Consider the following 18527-nt stretch of genomic DNA (forward strand, 5'->3'; position numbering starts at 1 on the left):
CTAAGGGAAAACATGTATTTAAACATTATTTTCCTCAAGTCTGTACTTTTTCTATTGCTTCATCCAAATGCACCACATGCATATGATTACAAGTGCATAACCTGTGATTATCAGCAGGTAAATGCGGAAGAGAAGGAAGTCCAGGATGTATCCCACGTGGCACCACTGGTTCTGTAGATGGTCTTCCTTTCGTAGAATGGTCAGATAAGAGTTCATCTCACTAAGATCCTTACTGATCTGTCTGAGTTCAGGCACATCCAGTGTCATGGTTCCAGACACTAGGGGACAAAAAAAAAAGCAAACATTTAACATCTGAAAGTTAGTATGCTATACATTAGCTGTTTCCACCCACCTCTTTTTATGCAACTTTATAAAGTTGCATAAAAAACAATGCTGTGTTCAGGGCTAAATGCGCTCATTGCATGCATGTAGCTACATTATATGATGGTATTTTGACCAGCTGAAGAGCTGTCGGAGTCAAAACAGTTCACACTTATTCAAATGAACCGCACTAACAGAGCAATCGCACCAGAGTTTGTTTTAATCCAACCAAACATGGTAAGTGTGAACACACTCTAAGCCCGGATTTCCACCAACTGCGGAACGGCTGCGTTCCGACTCCGGCAATCCGCAGCCCTCCGGAGCAGATACGCAGAGCTTCTATTTTTGCCGGATGCCGGAGAGCTCCGCAGCAATTCAGCACTTATATTGCGCGATCATACGTGAATTCGCAAGATCTAGTGGGTCCTCGTGACTTCAGCTGTCAGTCATGGCCGCAGCCATTCCGCAAAGAATACGGACCTGGTGGGTATTGAAGGACGACGAAGCACGGAGCCGATCCGCAGCCGTTCCGCAGTTGGTGGAAATCCGGGGTTAGAGTGTGTTCACACTTGGCATGTTTGGTTGGATTAAAACAAACTCTGGTGCGATTGCTCTGTTAGTGCGGTTCATTTGAATAAGTGTGAACTGTTTTGACTCCGACAGCTCTTCAGCTGGTCAAAATACCATCATATAATGTAGCTACACGCATGCAATGAGCGCATTTAGCCCTGAACACAGCATTGTTTTGGGTGTTCGGTAAGTTCCGTCGCGATACGTAATAAAAGCCGACCAATCAGGTTGTGAACGTAATAATAATAATAATAATAATTCATTACATTCATATAGCGCTTTTCTCGGCACTCAAAGCGCTTTACATAGAAGGGGGGAATCTCCTCAACCACCACCAATGTGCAGCATCCACTTGGATGATGCGACGGCAGCCATATTGCGCCAGAACGCCCACCACACACCAGCTTACTGGTGGAGAGGAGACAGTGATGAAGCCAATCAGTATATGAGGATGATTAGGAGGCCATGATGGACAGAGGCCACTGGGCAAATTTGGCCAGGATGCCGGGGTTACACCCCTACTCTTTCGAAAGACATCCTGGGATTTTTAATGACCACAGAGAGTCAGGACCTCGGTTTTACCTCTCATCCAAAGGACGGTGCTCTTTGACAGTATAGTGTCCCATCACTATACTGGGGCGTTAGGATCCACACAGACCACAGGGTGAGCACCCCTTGCTGGCCTCACTAACACCTCTTCCAGCAGCAACCTGGTTTTCTCAGGAGGTCTCCCATCCAGGTACTGACCAGGCTCAACCCTGCTTAGCTTCAGTCTGCAACCGGTCTTGGGCTACAGGGTGACATGGCTGCTGACGTATCCTTATGCCTTTAGGTTCGGTATCTTTAGGTTCAGTGTTAAAATGCCAATGTGAACGCTAAGAAGACCAGGACTAAATTTAATTTAATTGTATTGTTTTGCTCCAGACCAAACTAACCAAACTATAACAGTATAGAATTTTTATTTCAAATATTTTGTGCCAGTTTCCCAGGAAGTGATGACTTTGTTCTCTTGAACACATGGAATAGAAATGGTGCTTTATTGCCAAAATGTTTTATGCCATATTTAAATTTTGCGCACAAGTTAAATTCGCAGCTTTGGACAGAAACATAGCTAGTGTAATTTTGCTGGGGCATCTTACCATTAGTGGCTGTCTGTCGACTGAGCGTTGGGTTGGTGGCTTGTTTCTCTTCTAGTTTGGCTAAAGGGTCTTCAGGGAAACTGTAGCAAATAAGCCGAGCAATGAAGTGCATCACCAGCACCTGTACCCAGTGCGGCACTTCCCTGTACCTCATTGAATTATGGTGGAGAACGCAGGTAATGAGGACCGTCTCCAGTAGACTTATGACCATGAATGCCAAACACACGGAGAAATAGATACCTAAAGAGGTGAAACCAAATTTTAGAGATTGATTGAGTGTTCACATTATACTACATAAGTAAGTTCTTGATTCTAATTGATTAACACTCATTTCAAGCGCTCTGGAATACTTGTTGGTCCATCATGGTCTAGTATGTTTGCATAATGACTGTTAAACGGTACAGTTCACCATTGTCCTTGGCAAAATACTGGTGATACATTCATGTCTCTCGTATGTGTTTTGTTTAGCTAATGGCCTTGGAGGACTTCAGTATTAAGCTGAAAGTATACAACATTTGATAGATGGTTAAAAGCCAAAGATTCTCCAACTGAAGCAAGAGAACAAACTGTTGCTCAGAATAATAACCACTAAAAGATAACTAGTCCGTAAAGTTCATAACATAATAATGAAATTTTATTTTTGTTTAATACTAACATTGTTAATGCTAATGGGTTCACTTTGAAAATGGACGTGAAGTCTGACAAACTTTCTATTCAATGATGCTGGGATTATTGTTTGCTGTTAAACACCTTAAGATTTAAATATACCTATGAAAATTGTCTTTGCATGGCTACGAAGTAATCCAGATTTATTGAATTACCAGCATGAGGGTGAGTAAATAACCAAATGTAATTTTTAGATGACCTGCTCCTTTAAGTAGAGTCTTAATAAAGCAGCCTACTTTACTCTCCAGGGTGTAATCGACCAATGTTCATCATTTGACATTCACACATTGCCTCATACAGGTGTGTTTTGGCTAATTGACCTATTAAAGGTGTTCCATTAGCAGTGCTGGGAAGCAGGTCGTTCATAATGAGAAGAAACACCGTATAGCCCAGAATGAGGGTCATTTTGAAGGAGGATCGATCCACGCTGTGCGGCGGCAAGTAGAAGGACAGGATGTCAATGATCATGAGGAAGGAGCTGGGGATGATCAGGTTCACCACATACAGAATCGGTCGTCGCTTTATCACCACCTGCAGGATAGAAACAGTAAAGGTCCGTTCACACCATGAATTATAATGGAACCTTGGCTCCCTGAGATGAGGGAACGAGTATTGCGTAAGGCCATCTTACGCTATGGGAACCCCGTTTAAAACGCCGTACGTGCTTAACTTCGCTCCATACAGTAGCCCGAGGCAAGATGCCTGAGGCTAAGAAAGAGTAAAGTATGAACCCAATAAAGCTAGTCCGTGACGGGCTTCGTAAAGGGAAAAAACAAGGAATAGGCCTAATAAGGGCCAAACTCTTATAATGTATATATATTGAAACCGTAGTTCGAGTTTAACCAGGACCGGATATGTATCGGGCCCAAGGTTTAGGGGGTTTGTCCTTACACATTTTGTATTGAAAGAACCCTCGCTTGCAAAGCGGGAACTTCCAGGTTATAAAACCTCATAAATGTGGACGGTGAAGCCGCACAGATATCTTCAATGGGTATTGCACTTGACCAAGCCCAAGACGAGGCCATGCCTCTTGTGGAATAAGCTCTGACGCCTAAGGGGCAATGAAGGCCCTTAGACTCATAATCCAGCGTGATAATCTCTGCTTTTAGACGAGCACCTTGGTGCGGCCGCCAAAGCATACAAAAAGCTGTTCCGACTGTCTGAATGAGGCAGAATGTTCCAGATAAACTCTGAGAGCCCTGACGGGACAGAGTAAATTTGCGTCTCTTTCATCCTCTGGTGAGGGAAGAGCTGCTAGTGAAATAACCTGTGCTCTGAACTGAGTAAATTTGCGTTTCTTTTATCCTCTGGTGAGGGAAGAGCTGCTAGTGAAATAACCTGTGCTCTGAACTGAGTCAGAGCACTTTAGGAATATAACCATGCCTTGGCTTGAGGACGGCTCTGGAGTCGTTAGGCCCAAACGTTAGGACGCGCTCACTGATAGCGCGTGTAAATCACCCACTCTCTTGACTGAAGTGAGCGCCAGTAAAAGAGCGGTTTTGAGCGAAAGGTGCTTCAGGTCACAGACCGAAGCGGTTCAAACAGGGCACCCTTCAATGCTTCCAGGACCCAGATAGGCACAGAGGGGGGTCGCGGAGGGTTTGGCCTCCTTGCCCCTTTAAGGAAGTGCACGATGAGGTAGTTCCTTCCTAGTGATTGTCCGGCCACAAGAGGATGAGATGCTGTTATGGCCACCACATATACTTTGAGCGTGGAGGAGGTGCGACCCGTGTCCAAGAGCTCTTGCAAAAAAGCGAGTATACTTGGTACTCCGCATGAGTAGGGGTCCAGGCTCCGCGCACCAGCCAGAGAACACCACCCATTTCTGAGCGTAGAGGTGCCTAGTTGAGGGCGTTTTTAGCACCCTATCCGGGAGACACCTGGGTACCCGTTGAGGGGCCATACATGAAGGGCCCACAAGTCGGGACGGGGATGCCAGATTTTCCCGTTCGCCTGCGTTCGCTCTCCTTAGCGGACTGTTTCCAGCAGCTGTTTCCAGCAGTTGTGTCAACTTCGGAGAACCATAACTGGGTCTTCCAGAGAGGGGCTATTAGTAGCACTGCACACTTGCTTTCACTGATCCGTTCGATGACCTGTGGTAACATCGTGACCGGAGGAAATGCATATAGCGGACGGCTCGGCCAGTCGTGGGCAAGCGTGTCCTTGCTCTTTGAGAAAAATGTTCGGCAATGAGCGCTGTCTTCTGAGGCGAAGAGGTCGACCTCTGCCTCGCCGAAGATGCTCCATATCAGCTGAACCGTCTGAGGGTGAAGAGACCATTCCCCTGGGGGAACATTGTCTCTGGATAGCATATCCGCAACCTGATTCAGAATGCCTGGCACATGCGCCGCCCTCAGCCAGCGAATTGTGCTGAGCCCATAGAATGAGACTCTTGGCCATGGCGTGCAGGTTGTTTGACCTGAGACTGCCCTGGCGATTTATGCAAGACACCACTGCCATGTTGTCCGTTCGGACCAGGACGTGGTGGCCTTTTAGATATGGGAGAAAAGCTTTCATTGATAGAACGACCGCTCTCACCTCTAGACAGTTTATATGTAGGCGCTTCTCCGGGCTTGACCATAGGCCAGAGATGGGCCTGCCCTCGTAAAGGGCCCCCCAACCTAGGTTGGAGGCGTCGGTCGAGATCACTTTTCTCTTTGAAACCACACCCATACCAGTCGGCCGCTTTCCAGGGAGTCAGGGCTTTGATGCAGCCGTGGCTCGCACTGATTAGTAAGTGGCCAGATTGCCACGCGTGAGCTGGTACACAGGGTTTTAGCCAGCGCTAAAGAGGACCCATGTGCAGTAGTCCTAGCTGGAGTACTGATGATGCTGAGGCCATGAGACCCAACATCCTCTGAAATCTTTTGAGAGGCGTCAAGGCGTCCGCTTTGAAAGATGCCTCTAGGCGTTGAATGGAGAGCGCGCGCTCTGGTGTAAGGCGCGTATCATTCGTATAGAGTCTATCAGGAAATATCATTTTTTATATCAGAAAAAATAAATACTCTGGCTGGGAGACAGTGTGCTCTTGGAAGATCCTGATACCCAGACATCTGATATAGATCCTGAGACCCAGGCATTATAGATGGCTGAGGAGCCAGGATCTGTGAGTTATCAACTGCGCCTCCGATTGAGCTATAATCAGCCAATCGTCGAGGTAGTCTAACACTCGCACTCCCCACTGTCAACACTCATTCTGATATACCGGGGATAGCCTCCCAGGCCTTGGCCCGCATAGCTAGGGGTTGAATGAAGACTGTTGATCGTACAGATTTAGTCAATTACAGGCTGATCTCGAATCTACCTTTTCTGTCAAAGATACTAGAAAAGGCGGTATCCTCACAACTATGTTCCTTTTTAGAAAGAAATGATATCTGCGAGGATTTTCAGTCAGGATTTAGACCGTTCCATAGTACTGAGACTGCTCTCATTAGAGTTACAAATGATTTGCTCTTATTATCCGATCGTGGTTGTATCTCACTATTAGTGTTACTCGATCTTAGTGCTGCATTTGATACTGTTGACCACAACATTCTGTTAAATAGACTCAGAAATATGTTGGCATTAGTGGAATTGCATTAGCATGGTTTAAATCAGACTTATCTGAACGTTATCAGTTTGTAGCAGTAAATGAAGAAATGACTTATCGATCAAAAGTTCAGTATGGCGTACCACAAGGCTCAGTACTAGGACCGATGCTTTTCAATCTGTACATGCTACCCTTGGAGATATCATTAGGAAGCATGGAATTAGTTTTCACTGTTATGCTGATGGTACTCAGCTCTATATTTCCTCACGCCCTGACGAAACTTACCAATTCACAAAATTAACGGAATGCATAGCTGATATAAAAAATTGGATGACTAGTTATTTCCTACTACTTAATTCTGAAAAAACAGAGATTCTAATTATTGGACAAAAAACTTCCTCACGTAATAACCTAGAATACTGTCTAAGACTTGATGGCTGCTCTGTCAAGTCTTTGTCGTCGGTTAGGAACCTGGGGGTGCTTTTTTTTTCAAATCTTTCACTTGAAAGCCACGTTTCTAGTATCTGTAAAACCGCATTTTTCCATCTTAAAAATATATCTAAATTACGTCATATGCTCTCATTGACAAATGCGGAACAATTAGTTAATGCGTTCATGACATCAAGGCTAGATTATTGTAATGCTCTTATGGGTGGTTGCCCTGTACGCTTAATAAACAAATTACAGCTGGTCCAAAACACAGCAAGAACCAGAACCAGGAAGTATGACCATATTAGCCCTGTTCTGTCAACACTCCATTGGCTCCCTATTAAACATCGTATACATTTTTATATATTGCGGATTATTTACAAAGCACTAAATAATCTTTGGGGGGCGGGGATGTGGAAACAGTTTTCAGGTGTAGGGGTGCGTACTTTACAGTGGGCACACAATCTACATTTATTATCTCTCCCGCGCTGGCTGGGGTGTTTATGTGTAGGGGTGCGTACTTCATAGTGGGCACACGCCTTACATTCTTTACACTTCCAGCGTGAGCTGGGGGGAAGCTTGATACTGTGGGAACAGTGCTTATGTGCAGGGGTGCGTACTTTATAATGGGCACACGACCTACATTTATTACACCTCCAGCGCCGTGGCTAGGAAGGTTTTCGAGGCTTGGGGTCCAACACAATCTTGGGTCGGGGTCCCCGTTTCATTTGCAGGGGTGCACACTTGTAGTGGGCACACCGCCTATATTTAGAACACCTCCAGCAATGGCTGAATGAAATCTGGGGCCAGACCACTTCATGATAGGCCATGCTTGTGTGCTATTGGCACAGTGCATACTTTATAGTGGGCACACAGCCTACATTTAGAACACCTCCAGCATGAGCCAGAGGGGGAAAATGGTAGAAAGCGCTCTTTCTTCATTAGAGTCGCTGTTGGTACAGCGTAGGTTTGCAGGTAAGCGTACATTACAGTGGACTCAAAACCTACATTTTAAATACCTCCAGCTTGAGCTAAAGAGGATTATGTTCACTACCCCTTTTGTAGGAAGCCAGAGTTGGCTCTTTAACATGATTAAGCTGGCCATGCTTCGTCCAATCGCACTTATGCTGGGCTTAGATGGGGTGTGGGGTCAAAAGTTGAGCCCGACCAATCCCTTCTTCAGACACTGCCAAAGAGAGTGAGTCTGGGGGCGGGGCCGGCGTGAGCTTGTTCGCTTTGGTGAAAAGATTCAGTGCAGCCGAGATTCGAACTCGGGTCTCTGGCGCGATGAACCCCGCCATTGTGAACGGGAGGGCGCGAGGGGCGGGGCCGCTTTCTGTACATAAGAAAGCTGGCCGCGAGCGCAGTGAAGAGAGCAGCATAATTTTCATCTCCTGCCAGAGCCGGGATTCGACATGATCCCATTCATTTCAATGGAGCGCTGGCGACTTCCGGCGACACATTGACCGTTGGCGACGGAATGTTGGCGCGTCAAGCGTCGCGAGACCCGCGACAAAAGTTCAGAAATTTCAACTTTATGCAAATGAGAAGCGATTTTCACGAGCAACAACCAATAGGAAAGAAAACTTTCAGTGGAGCTCAGCTCACGTCACCGTCTCGAGTGCAGGCAAGACAAAAGAGTTCAAGGGCGATTTCACTGTTTTATATGATTTGACTGTAACCACATGCATGGATATAATAAAATGATGCATGGAAAAGAAACTGTCGACAGTCTCCGTGAGTTTAATTCACACATTTAGTTCGAGTGTTGTAATTTTATGACGCAAGTTTAGCACTGCTGCAGTTCATTTTACAGTTTCCCCTGCATTATGTTGACTATAGGGACAAGAAAATTGATTACTTGTCAAATTCGAATGACGTTTTAGTAATTTATGACAGTATGAGTTAATTTGTTGATTGATTGATCATTAATCTAGTAGGCTAAATTATTTAATCCACTAAACACTACTGTGGTAATATAAAAACACTCTCCCAACAGCATACTGTTTCTTTTGAGCCTAATTCCTAGTCAAATTAAAATGACATAGTTGTATCACTTGTGATGGTATTTTGTATAGATATGGCCAGACGTGCAGTCTACCAAAAACATTAGAGCGACAGCACAACAAACGCCCACAAGTGACTTCACAGTACAGAGACTAGCGACATACAGCGACAAAGTCGCTGGCGGTGTGAACGGGGCTTTAGATTTCACCACTGAGCCACAGGGGGGAATGACATAAGACAGTTACCGTGAGCAGAGAAGAGAGCGGCATGTTTTGTGTCGCCTGTTAAACACCGTTTATTTGCAGGTGTGCATGTTTTATAACAGGCTCGTTTGCTGCAATATTGACATTTCCAGCCGCCCGAACTAAAGAGGGGACTGGGAAATGTGTGAGAAATGGAGGTTGGTCTGGCCTCGGCGGGACTCAAACACTCTCTTTCTTCCTTCGTCTATGTGAGTGACGCAGTTTTGAAAACTCACAGTGTCCGTCTGGGTCATGCAGAGAGCTCGAGAGGGCTCTGCATGACGCGCGAAATGAGGGCGCGAGGGCGGGGCTCTTGAACGTAAAGAGAGCTAGCCGTGGGCGCGAGGCGCGAACATCGCTTGTGTCCGTCCACTCTGACATCCTTTGTGCGTGGCGCTTCTTTTGCGCGGCTCAAGCAAAAGGGAAGAAAGAGCGGGAAACGCGGGGCTTGTCATCGGCTAAACCATCCAGTCGAGCCCGCAGTGTGGGGAGCCCTTAGCGAGTGCAAGGATGTGACCATCTCCGCTGAAGAGAGGGCTTCTGCACGAGGCGCAGGTGGTTCGAGGCATTTGCAACAATGCCTCAAATTTGCTCTTTTGAAAAAGTGTGACTCAACGGCGAACACATTAATGCGTTGTAAGGATATATAGCGCACCGGATGGCACAGCAGAACAGCGGGCTGAAGGCGGTGTCCAGTTGAAAAACCAGGAAAGCCGACGCCCTCAGAACTGCAAGGCAGGTGGCTTGTTCCGCTGTAGGCTTTTCGACGGTGGCGAGAAAGCTTCTTATCAAGAGATCAGCGAAGTGGTGAGTTCGCTGAAGGAGATAAAATCTGAAGTTCCTAGGCGAGGAATGGGTGCTTATAGCCATAAGCCATGCCCATTCTGGCGGGCTCTGACGTGCCAGGGCGCTAAGTGCCCTGATTGGTTCGCGCGTCTGAGCCGCCTCGCCATAGGTTCGTGCAGTTGCTGCAGCACAGCCAATGGCCGCGCTCGTCACTCATCTGTGAATGCTGTGCAGCTGCACTGCGTTTTAAAGATTTGACTTCAATATTCTCGAGAAAAGGAGTTTTCCCATAGCGCAAGCTAGCCTTACGCAATACGAGAGACCTCTCGAAAGGGAACTATATTAGCGTCCACACCAGTGCACATTTATTACAAACACGCGCTGCAGTTTTGTCATCTGCTGCTTAAAATGCTTAAGCTCTTTAAAGCAGGATGGATTCTGATTGGCTGTCAATGTTTTTATTGGTCATCATCTGGAAAAAAAAACATTCTGAAAGCGATTTCAACGATATTGTTCCTCTGTGTCGTTAAGGTTGCAGTTGGTGTGGACTGCTACACTTTTAACTTTAGAATGATTTTTTTAAATTGTATCAATATAGCTATCATTCTTGGTGTGAGCGGGCCTTAAGATGTGGACTGACATACATTTCATAGCCATTTATTTTTTCCCTTTAAATCATGGAATGTATTAGTATGATATAATAAAAATGTATACGTTTTGGGAACAAATTATTAATTGATGATATGCAAAGTGAAAAAAAAAAATTGTGGCCATTCATTAAGAATTTGTTCCCACAACTTAATAATTCGGTCCCTGATTTTAGTTAAGCCGTGGCCACAGTGTAACTAAATTAAAATGACTAAACAAATTAGTACAACAACATGGCAAGGATTTAACTAAAATGATGAAACCAATTAATAAGACATAGGAATTAATTCTTAATTTCTTAATTCACAACATAACAAACAAACGCTTCGGTTACTCACGTAATCTCGGTTCCCGATAATGGGAATGAGTATTGCGTCAGAGAATCTTCTCTGATCGCTATTGGGAAACTCTGTTTTCTTAGAATACTGAAGCATGATTGGTTCACGTCTGTGAATTTCACAGACAAAAGGCCTTTCAGCCCACCAAGATGGACGGGGCAGACTGCCTATATAAGTCGCACTGAACAGCTTTCTAGTCAGATTTTCTCGAAGGTGCCCTAGCCTTAGAGAGTGAGTGGCGAGTCAGAGTGGCGCCACAAGTAAGACTGAGCATCTGTCCTCCCTGATTTGGCTGATGACCTGAGGGTGCAGTGCTAAGAAGGCATAGAGGCGCAGAGGAGGCCAACTGTGGGTCAGTGCGTCTAAAGAGGCACTTATGCCTGTCCAAAAATGCTCCAAATCATGCTGACCGTCAGGGGGTGGAGTCTCCATTTCCCTGGAGGCGGTCCCTTCCGGGACAGAATATCTGCTCCCGTGTTCATAGAGCCTGGCACATGCAGAGCTTGTATCGAGCAGAGATTGTCCTGTGCCCACAGGAGGAGGGCTGCCAGTCTGTTCAGAAGATGGTTCAACCCGTCTTGGAGGCATCTGTCATGACTACCTTCCTTCTGGAGACTGAGCCCAGTTCCAGGCACCTCTGATACAGATGTGGTGACTTCCAGGGGGTCAGGGCTCTGGCACAACAGTGGCTCACCCTGAGAATGATACGGCCCTCACGGCACGCTCAAGGTGGGATGCGGGCCTTCAACCAGTGTTGTAGAAGCTGCATGTTTAAGGCCCAAGGGAACTACTGAGGAGGCTGCTTCCATGTGGCCCAGTAGCTTCTGAAATGTTTTTAAAAGGATGTTGCTCCCCGGTTTGAAAGCTGGCGCTAGCTGCTGAATTTTCAGGGAGCGATCCGGTGAGATCAAAGCCTGCATGTTGGATGAGTCGAGTACTGTCCCCAGGAATGCAATGCGTTTTCTGGGTGACCACAAGCTTTTGCTAAGTGGTTGAGGAGCAGAGCTCTGTGAGTGCACAGCTCCTCCTTCGATTGGGCTAAGAGCAGCCAATCATCGAGCGAATTGGAGCAAGTAACCCCAATTTATTGTCTCTAAAACCCAGTTTGACATGCCCAGAATGGCTTCCCAAGCCTGACTTCGGGCGGCGAGGGGTTGGAGAGTCGCAGATGGCAGCCCGTCAGACTGTGGTTGGGGGGCTGACACTTGCAGCTGCATGAAACGGAGGAGAAATGCTCTTTTTGTGAAGGACTTCGTTTTTTATTTGATTTGCCATAACAGCAGGAGATGGGGTCCAGTACTAACTGTTTTAGGAAAGATATTTGCTCTTTATATTTGGCTTTCCGCATGAAATTTGCTCTTTTGTGTTTGCCGGAAAGCGCTGAGTCAGCTGCGAGTCTGGAGCTGAAGAGCCTTTGATCCGCCGCAGAGGCTGTTCTTTACGGTGAGTAGAGGCTGCTTCTTCTTCGGAGTTAGTGAGGAGATTAATCTTCGCGGTGAAGGAGAGTAAATCTGACTAGATAGTCGCTCAGTGCGATTTATATTGGTAGTCGGCCCCAGCCATCTTGGTGGGCTGAAAGGGCATTTGTCTGAAATTCACAGACATGAACCAATCAGGCTTCAGTATTCGGAGAAAACTGAGTTTCCCCATAGAGATCAGAGAACATTCTCTGACGCAATGCGAAATTAACCGTATCGAAAAGGAACATATTGTGGCCATTTACAACACACATACATTTTTTTATATGCTATGTAATCCACCTTAATTTTAATGTGAGTGGGGATGACCATTTGTAATTTGAATGTGTCTGGCTTCCAGTGTCAAATCTGCTTTCACAAAACAGCTTATTATGCTGCTTTATATTGCAAACTGGTATTTCATATTATTTGAATGTATTGTCATAATTATAAACAGTGGTTTGTAATAATCAAAATAATAAATTGAATTTATATAGCGCTTTTCACAAACTCAAAGTCGCTTTACAGGGCAGGTAGATAATAAGAAAAATGCAAAACAAAACAAAACAAAAACAAAACAAGATGCAGGCACAGATGAAAATGGAGGGGGCATGGGGCTAGGGGTAGGCAGAGGTGAAGAGATGGGTCTTGAGGCGGGACTGAAAGATGGTGAGGGACTCAGAGGTGCGGATCTCTTGGGGGAGAGAGTTCCAGAGCCTGGGAGCTGCCCTAGAGAAGGCTCTGTCCCCAAAACTGCGGAGGTTGGACTTGCGGATGCAGAGGAGACTGGCTGAGGTGGATCTGAGGGACCATGAGGGTTGGTAGGGGGAAAGGAGGTCAGTAAGATATGAGGGGGCCAGATGGTGGAGGGCTTTGTAAGTGAGGACCAGGGTTTTGTAGGTGATCCGGTGGGAGATAGGAAGCCAGTGGAGTTCGATAGATTTAAGGTTGTGGAAGGTGATTTTTCTGAGGAGACGAGGGCGTGGGTTTGGAGAAGGGATGGTGAAACCGTATCAGTTTGTGATCAGAGAGGGGAAAGAGGCATGGATGGAGGTCGAGCTTGGTTGGTTTGTGGAGCAGACCAGGTCGAGGATGTGTCCTTTTTCATGGGTGGGGAATGTGACATGTTGGGTAAGAGTGAAGTTGTCCAGTAAAATGGTGAATTCTGATGACAGCTTGCAGGTGGGGGAGTCTATGTGGATGTTTAGGTCACCGAGTAACAGCAGACGTGAAGAGAGAGATGAGACTAGTGTAAGGAGTTCAGTAAAATCAGAGAGAAAGGAGGGATTTGGTTTAGGTGGCCGGTAATCGAGGATGACTGTCAAGGAGGAAAGAGCTGTAAAGGCGAGATATTCAAACGATGATACTGAGGGGAGGGGGAGTTCTGTGATCCGGAATTTCTTATTGAAAATAACGGTGAGGGCACCGCCACGGCGGGAGGGGTTGGGTTTGGGTTTGGGGTTGGGGTTGGGGTGGTGGTGGCGCAGTGGATAAGACACATGCCTTTGGTGTGAGAGACCCGGGTTCGAATCCACTGTGAGACACCAATGTGTCCCTGAGCAAGACACTTAACCCCTAGTTGCTCCAGAGGCGTGCGACCTCTGACATATATAGCAATTGTAAGTCGCTCTGGATAAAAGCGTCAGCTAAATGAATAAATGTAAATGTAAATGTTTGCAGATGTAGTTGTGAGAGGGTGGATGTTCCATTCCATCAGGAATGGCAGGCTGGAAAGATCTGAGGTTGTCCCAGTTCACAGTGCGTGTGGTCGGTGGGGAGGGGGGGTATTGCAGTTGAGGAGGGACAGTGAGTGAATTTGCAAATGATTGGAGAATAGGTGTATGTGAAGTGCGAATAGCACTGTAGTCCAGACCGGGTTTTCTGTGCAGCCTGACAGTGCGTTCAGCTCTATGTGATCCAGTGGGGGAAGGATTCTGATGACGTGCGAGAGGTGCGACAGAGCATGCAGGTGACCAGATTGATGGAATGGATTGTCCGTGGTGGAAGTAAACAAACTTGCGGCGAAAGCTTCTGTGGATGTAACGGGGTTGACGAAGAAGTCCGAGCTGTTTGATGACTGGGATGCAGGATGGAATGGAGTAGTTGATTAGTTCGACCAGTTGCAGAGTTGAATATCCAGTCTCGGTCACGGCTCGCATCTGGTGGAGTAGCCTGTGAGAAGGAGGTAGGCAATCGGGTTAGCCGCTGAAGCAGCTAGGATTAGCCGCCACGCGTTGGGTGAACGAGGGCAGCCAGATAGCGGCTAACCGACGAGGCGACAGTCCGGCCGAAGAGCCCAAGCGGTTTCGGGAACCAGCTGAGAGGTTGTCCAGAGGAAGGGGTACAGCGAACACAAAGAAACAGGAACACAAGAGGCAATAGTAGACGGAGAAGCGGCGAGTAAACAGCCCCAGCGTCCTCTCACGAATATAGGTTTGTAGCGCAAATAGTGTTACCATTTACTACACTTTGTTATTCTAGTTATTTACCTATAGCAGATAATGAATCGGAAGTCTCACATATTCACATAAAATAATTTACTTCCATGCTGCAAAATAAGATGGATAATTTGGCAAATATCATTTGGTTGTGAAAATGTACTGGAGAAATAAAGTACCATGCTATTCTAAACCGAGCCATGTATACACCCTGGCTTTGTCCCTTTCTTACCCAGAAAGTGATGATGTCCCATTCGTCTATTCCAAACTTCAAAATGTTTGCGTCACCCAGTATAACCACCAGCTCCCATTCTCCACTGGCCTGCAGGTATCGCTGTGAGTTTCCGGTCATCTCCGCAAAGGACAGGGCAGGACTGACACGCACATCCTTTACTGAAGGGGTTACAAGTATTACAGGTATTAGAATTACAGTTAAAGACACATTCAGGAATCTGCTTTGACTAATCAGCTAAATTAGTTGTTGAATTGTAATCATTTGTTTTCATGTCAACATGAAATCAGTTTATATATTTTTTGTTTATTAATTTATTCCAAAATGCATTAGAACTTCCATGCTATTCCTGCATACAATGACTTGAATACACAGCTTGAAATACAATTATTTTTTCTTATGTTTTTTATTTTTATGTATTAATTATGGAAGCTTGTTTCCACCACAGAATCTCACAATTCGGACTATATATGAGTTTTTCATATCTCACAATTTGCACTTTTTCACTTTTTCAATCTCACTGTTCTAAGAAAAAAGTCAGAATTGTGAGAAATAAACTCACAATTGTGTAGCCTGGAAATCCAGACCTAAATCTAAAAGATTAATGGTCTGGCGTCGACTAATGAAAATCGGCCAGCTCGAGGGGCGGCACCAAGCGTGCATTTGAAAATCTCGCTTCACGCAACTGGATAACACTACGACCAATCACAACAATAAACCCCAGCTACCAGCGGAGCTAACCTTATTAGACATTCTCTGATTATACTCTTACCGTATCCGGTCGGCGAAACAGCAAAAACGTCCTTCTTTTTTTTTCTTTTTTTTTTACCGCTGTCGTCATCTGTTTAGCTCGCCTCTGGCCCGCCTATATCAGATAAGCCGATGTGATTGGTGCAGCTCAGATCGAGGGGCATATTTAATGAGCATTATTATTCGACACCAGAGTAACTCGCTGAGCAAATTCAACTTGTGCTCTCACGAGAACTCTGGATTACCAGGGTAACAATTGTGAGTTATAAAATCCGAATCGTGAGATATAAACTCAAAATTGTGTGTTATAGTCTGAATTGTGAGATATACACTCACAATTGCGAGTTATAAAGTCTGAATTGTGATATAAATTCCCAATTGTGAGTTATTTCGTTTGAATTGTGAGATATAAACTTACAACTTATATTTAAACTGTTCAAAACATTTTCTTATTGCCATATGCCATATTACATTACTACATGTGAAAGTCCACAGAAACTAAGAAACGTGGACCTTCACAGGCCTCAGAAACACACAAAAGGAAATGCCTCTATGGCAAATATGCACTGAGACGGCAGGAAATGTGGAGAGCAATGAAAGCGGTGATGTTACTGGTATGCATGTAGGAGCCGAAGGTGAAAGAGCAGTTCTGTATGTCGAAAGGGAAGCTGAAGATCTCAAGGTTACAGGCGCTAACAAGCCTCAACATCCTGTCATAGCGGATGTGGCCCGTGTGGTTCACATACACATAAGGACAGGCCTGAGATACATCATCATCCACACTAAACACCAGAAGAGAGAGAGGACAAATATTAATATGAGTTGAAATTATTTTTTAATTCACTTGTAGCCTATATTATTATCTTCTGCTAAGACGTCCATTACATCCATAGTATTTTATTTTCCTATGGGGTACATCAACTGTCTGGTTACCAACATTCTTTAAAATATATTCGTTTGCGTTCAGCAGAAGAAAGAAATACACTAAAGACCAAATAACTTCTACTCTATGCTATTCAATTCTATCCTTCTACGTTCTATTAATGTTAGGCTACTAGAAGAACATTTGTTCATTATTTATATATACCTTGCCAGAACGTTAGTTCTGAGAATTTTTCCTGTTTGCTTGGTATATACAAATATTAGGAATATTTTTTTGAGCAAAAATAAAAAAATAAAAAAATGTCCCGATCCTTCCCACTAGATGGCACTTACAACTCATAAACGATAATGTCAGGAGTCCAGAGATCTTTGACTGGAAGAGAGATCTTCGTAATGCCATCACAGGGTTCTGGATCCCAAATGAGGAACTCATGGAACCAGTACTAAAACCAAACATGATTAAATTACAGGATTGTGTAATATTCAGGTGATTATCCAAACATCTCTTAGCGTTTATGCACCAAACTTACCAGCCTGAGCCAGAGGAATGTGGTAAGAATTTGTGCTTTTTCATTCTGCAAAACAGAACAGGCATCAAATGTTCAGATGCGAGGATAATTTACACAAACAGACACATATAGCCAGTCCCATATTGACTCACAACTCCCAAGATAGCGTAGAGAGTGAAGGAGATGTTGGTGATAGTGGGGGTGCTGAGGTTGAGTGAAGGTCTGAAGGACTTCTTGTCAATGACTTGCTGTAGAGATTCATACGTGGGTCCACTTTGTCCGTCTTCACATTGAAGCATATTCACCACACACTGCAACACTTAATAACACAATAAACCAGGGAAACTAACTTAGTCTAACTTCATCTGATGGCCATTTTCACATTTATTAGCACTTTTTAATCGGTCAGATACAAATACTGTACTATTCAGTATTTTTGTAAGTTGTACACTGAAAAATAGTGTAGTGTAGAAACAATTTTCAATCAGAACTTAATTTCACTCAGAACTTAATTTGTTTTATTTACAACTTGGAAAAATCTTTTTTTTTTTTTTTTTTTTTTTTTTAACTACAGTGTATAAAGAATTCTACCACTTTTAATGCAATTACTTTCGAACATTTTCAAGTGTATATTTTATCTTGTTTGATCATCCCTAATGGATATTTTTAGCATATTTAACTTTCAACCGTTAATTAAGTATTTTCATTTTAGTCCATGTTATCTAATCTTATCTTGTATAGAAAGCAAAATAATGACACAATGACAGCAGAATTAAGACGCTGTATAGAATTCGTAAGTAATTACTGTAATTTCACACATCTTCTAGAAGCCAGCAAAACTAACTTTTAAACTTGCTTTTAAAATAATTGTTCATTTAATTTTTTTTTTAAAGACAATTGATTCTGAATTAAAGGTAATGCTGATTCATTATCAAGATATTTCATTATTGTTTTTAAGTTTACAAAGACAAAACTGACCAAAAGTATTAAGTCCGTGCTCCACATATAAGTTCAATTCATTACCTGTAAGTAGAATGAAACATGCCAAAAGAAAACGCAAAAGATGTCCCATAATGCTGTGTGTAGATGAGATTTCCTATTGTACTATTCCTATTGTACTATTCCTACTGCTCAAGTTTAAATCACACCGCTTACTTCCACAGGTGAAGTGTGCTGACCCTTTACTGGCAACATTATGTGCGGTTACATGTTGTTTAACACCTTTGGTAACCACTGGCCTAGCTTGTTTTAATAGCTTTGGATCCATTTGGTTGAACTCATTAGTAATCTATCTTGTTTTTCCATTAGATGAAAAAAACATGTTCAGTGTCTCACACATTTAATTAGAAGAAAGATTTAATTAGACTGGCCTTGTTTGTATGGCACCTAACATATAATAATAATAATATTATTATTATTAGGGGTTCAAGCACGAAGTGCTGAAACCCTATTGTAATTGTGCTGATTTTTATTATTATTTTTCTTCCGCCGTAAAACGCATCGTGCAGCCCAAACCGTAAGAGCTGGAACCTTGAAACTTTGCCAGATGGTAGTACAAAAATCGAGGAGAGGTTCAGAGAGTAT

The 18527-nt window shown here is 44.3% G+C and overlaps 1 protein-coding gene and 1 long non-coding RNA gene across 2 annotated transcripts; both read right to left on the minus strand.

Annotated features, from left to right (window-relative positions):
• Positions 1–51: 51 nt before the first annotated feature.
• On the minus strand, positions 52–18137 carry LOC309475412 (5-hydroxytryptamine receptor 3A-like; the record flags this gene model as incomplete). Its single annotated transcript, XM_082138173.1, has 9 exons — positions 52–278; positions 2031–2270; positions 3017–3227; positions 14803–14963; positions 16165–16334; positions 16768–16877; positions 16965–17009; positions 17096–17254; positions 18099–18137. The coding sequence occupies 9 exons, from the start codon at positions 18135–18137 to the stop codon at positions 52–54; spliced, it is 1362 nt and encodes a 453-aa protein (XP_081994299.1).
• Positions 6424–7368, minus strand: LOC309476561. The gene is made up of 2 exons (XR_014198275.1): positions 7208–7368; positions 6424–7132 (listed from the first exon to the last, which is right to left on the minus strand). It is a non-coding gene; the product is annotated as an uncharacterized lncRNA (long non-coding RNA).
• Positions 18138–18527: the final 390 nt, after the last annotated feature.

The sequence above is a fragment of the Leuciscus leuciscus genome (assembly GCF_965113295.1).
Source record: "Leuciscus leuciscus genome assembly, chromosome: 15".
NCBI classification, from domain to species: domain Eukaryota; kingdom Metazoa; phylum Chordata; class Actinopteri; order Cypriniformes; family Leuciscidae; genus Leuciscus; species Leuciscus leuciscus.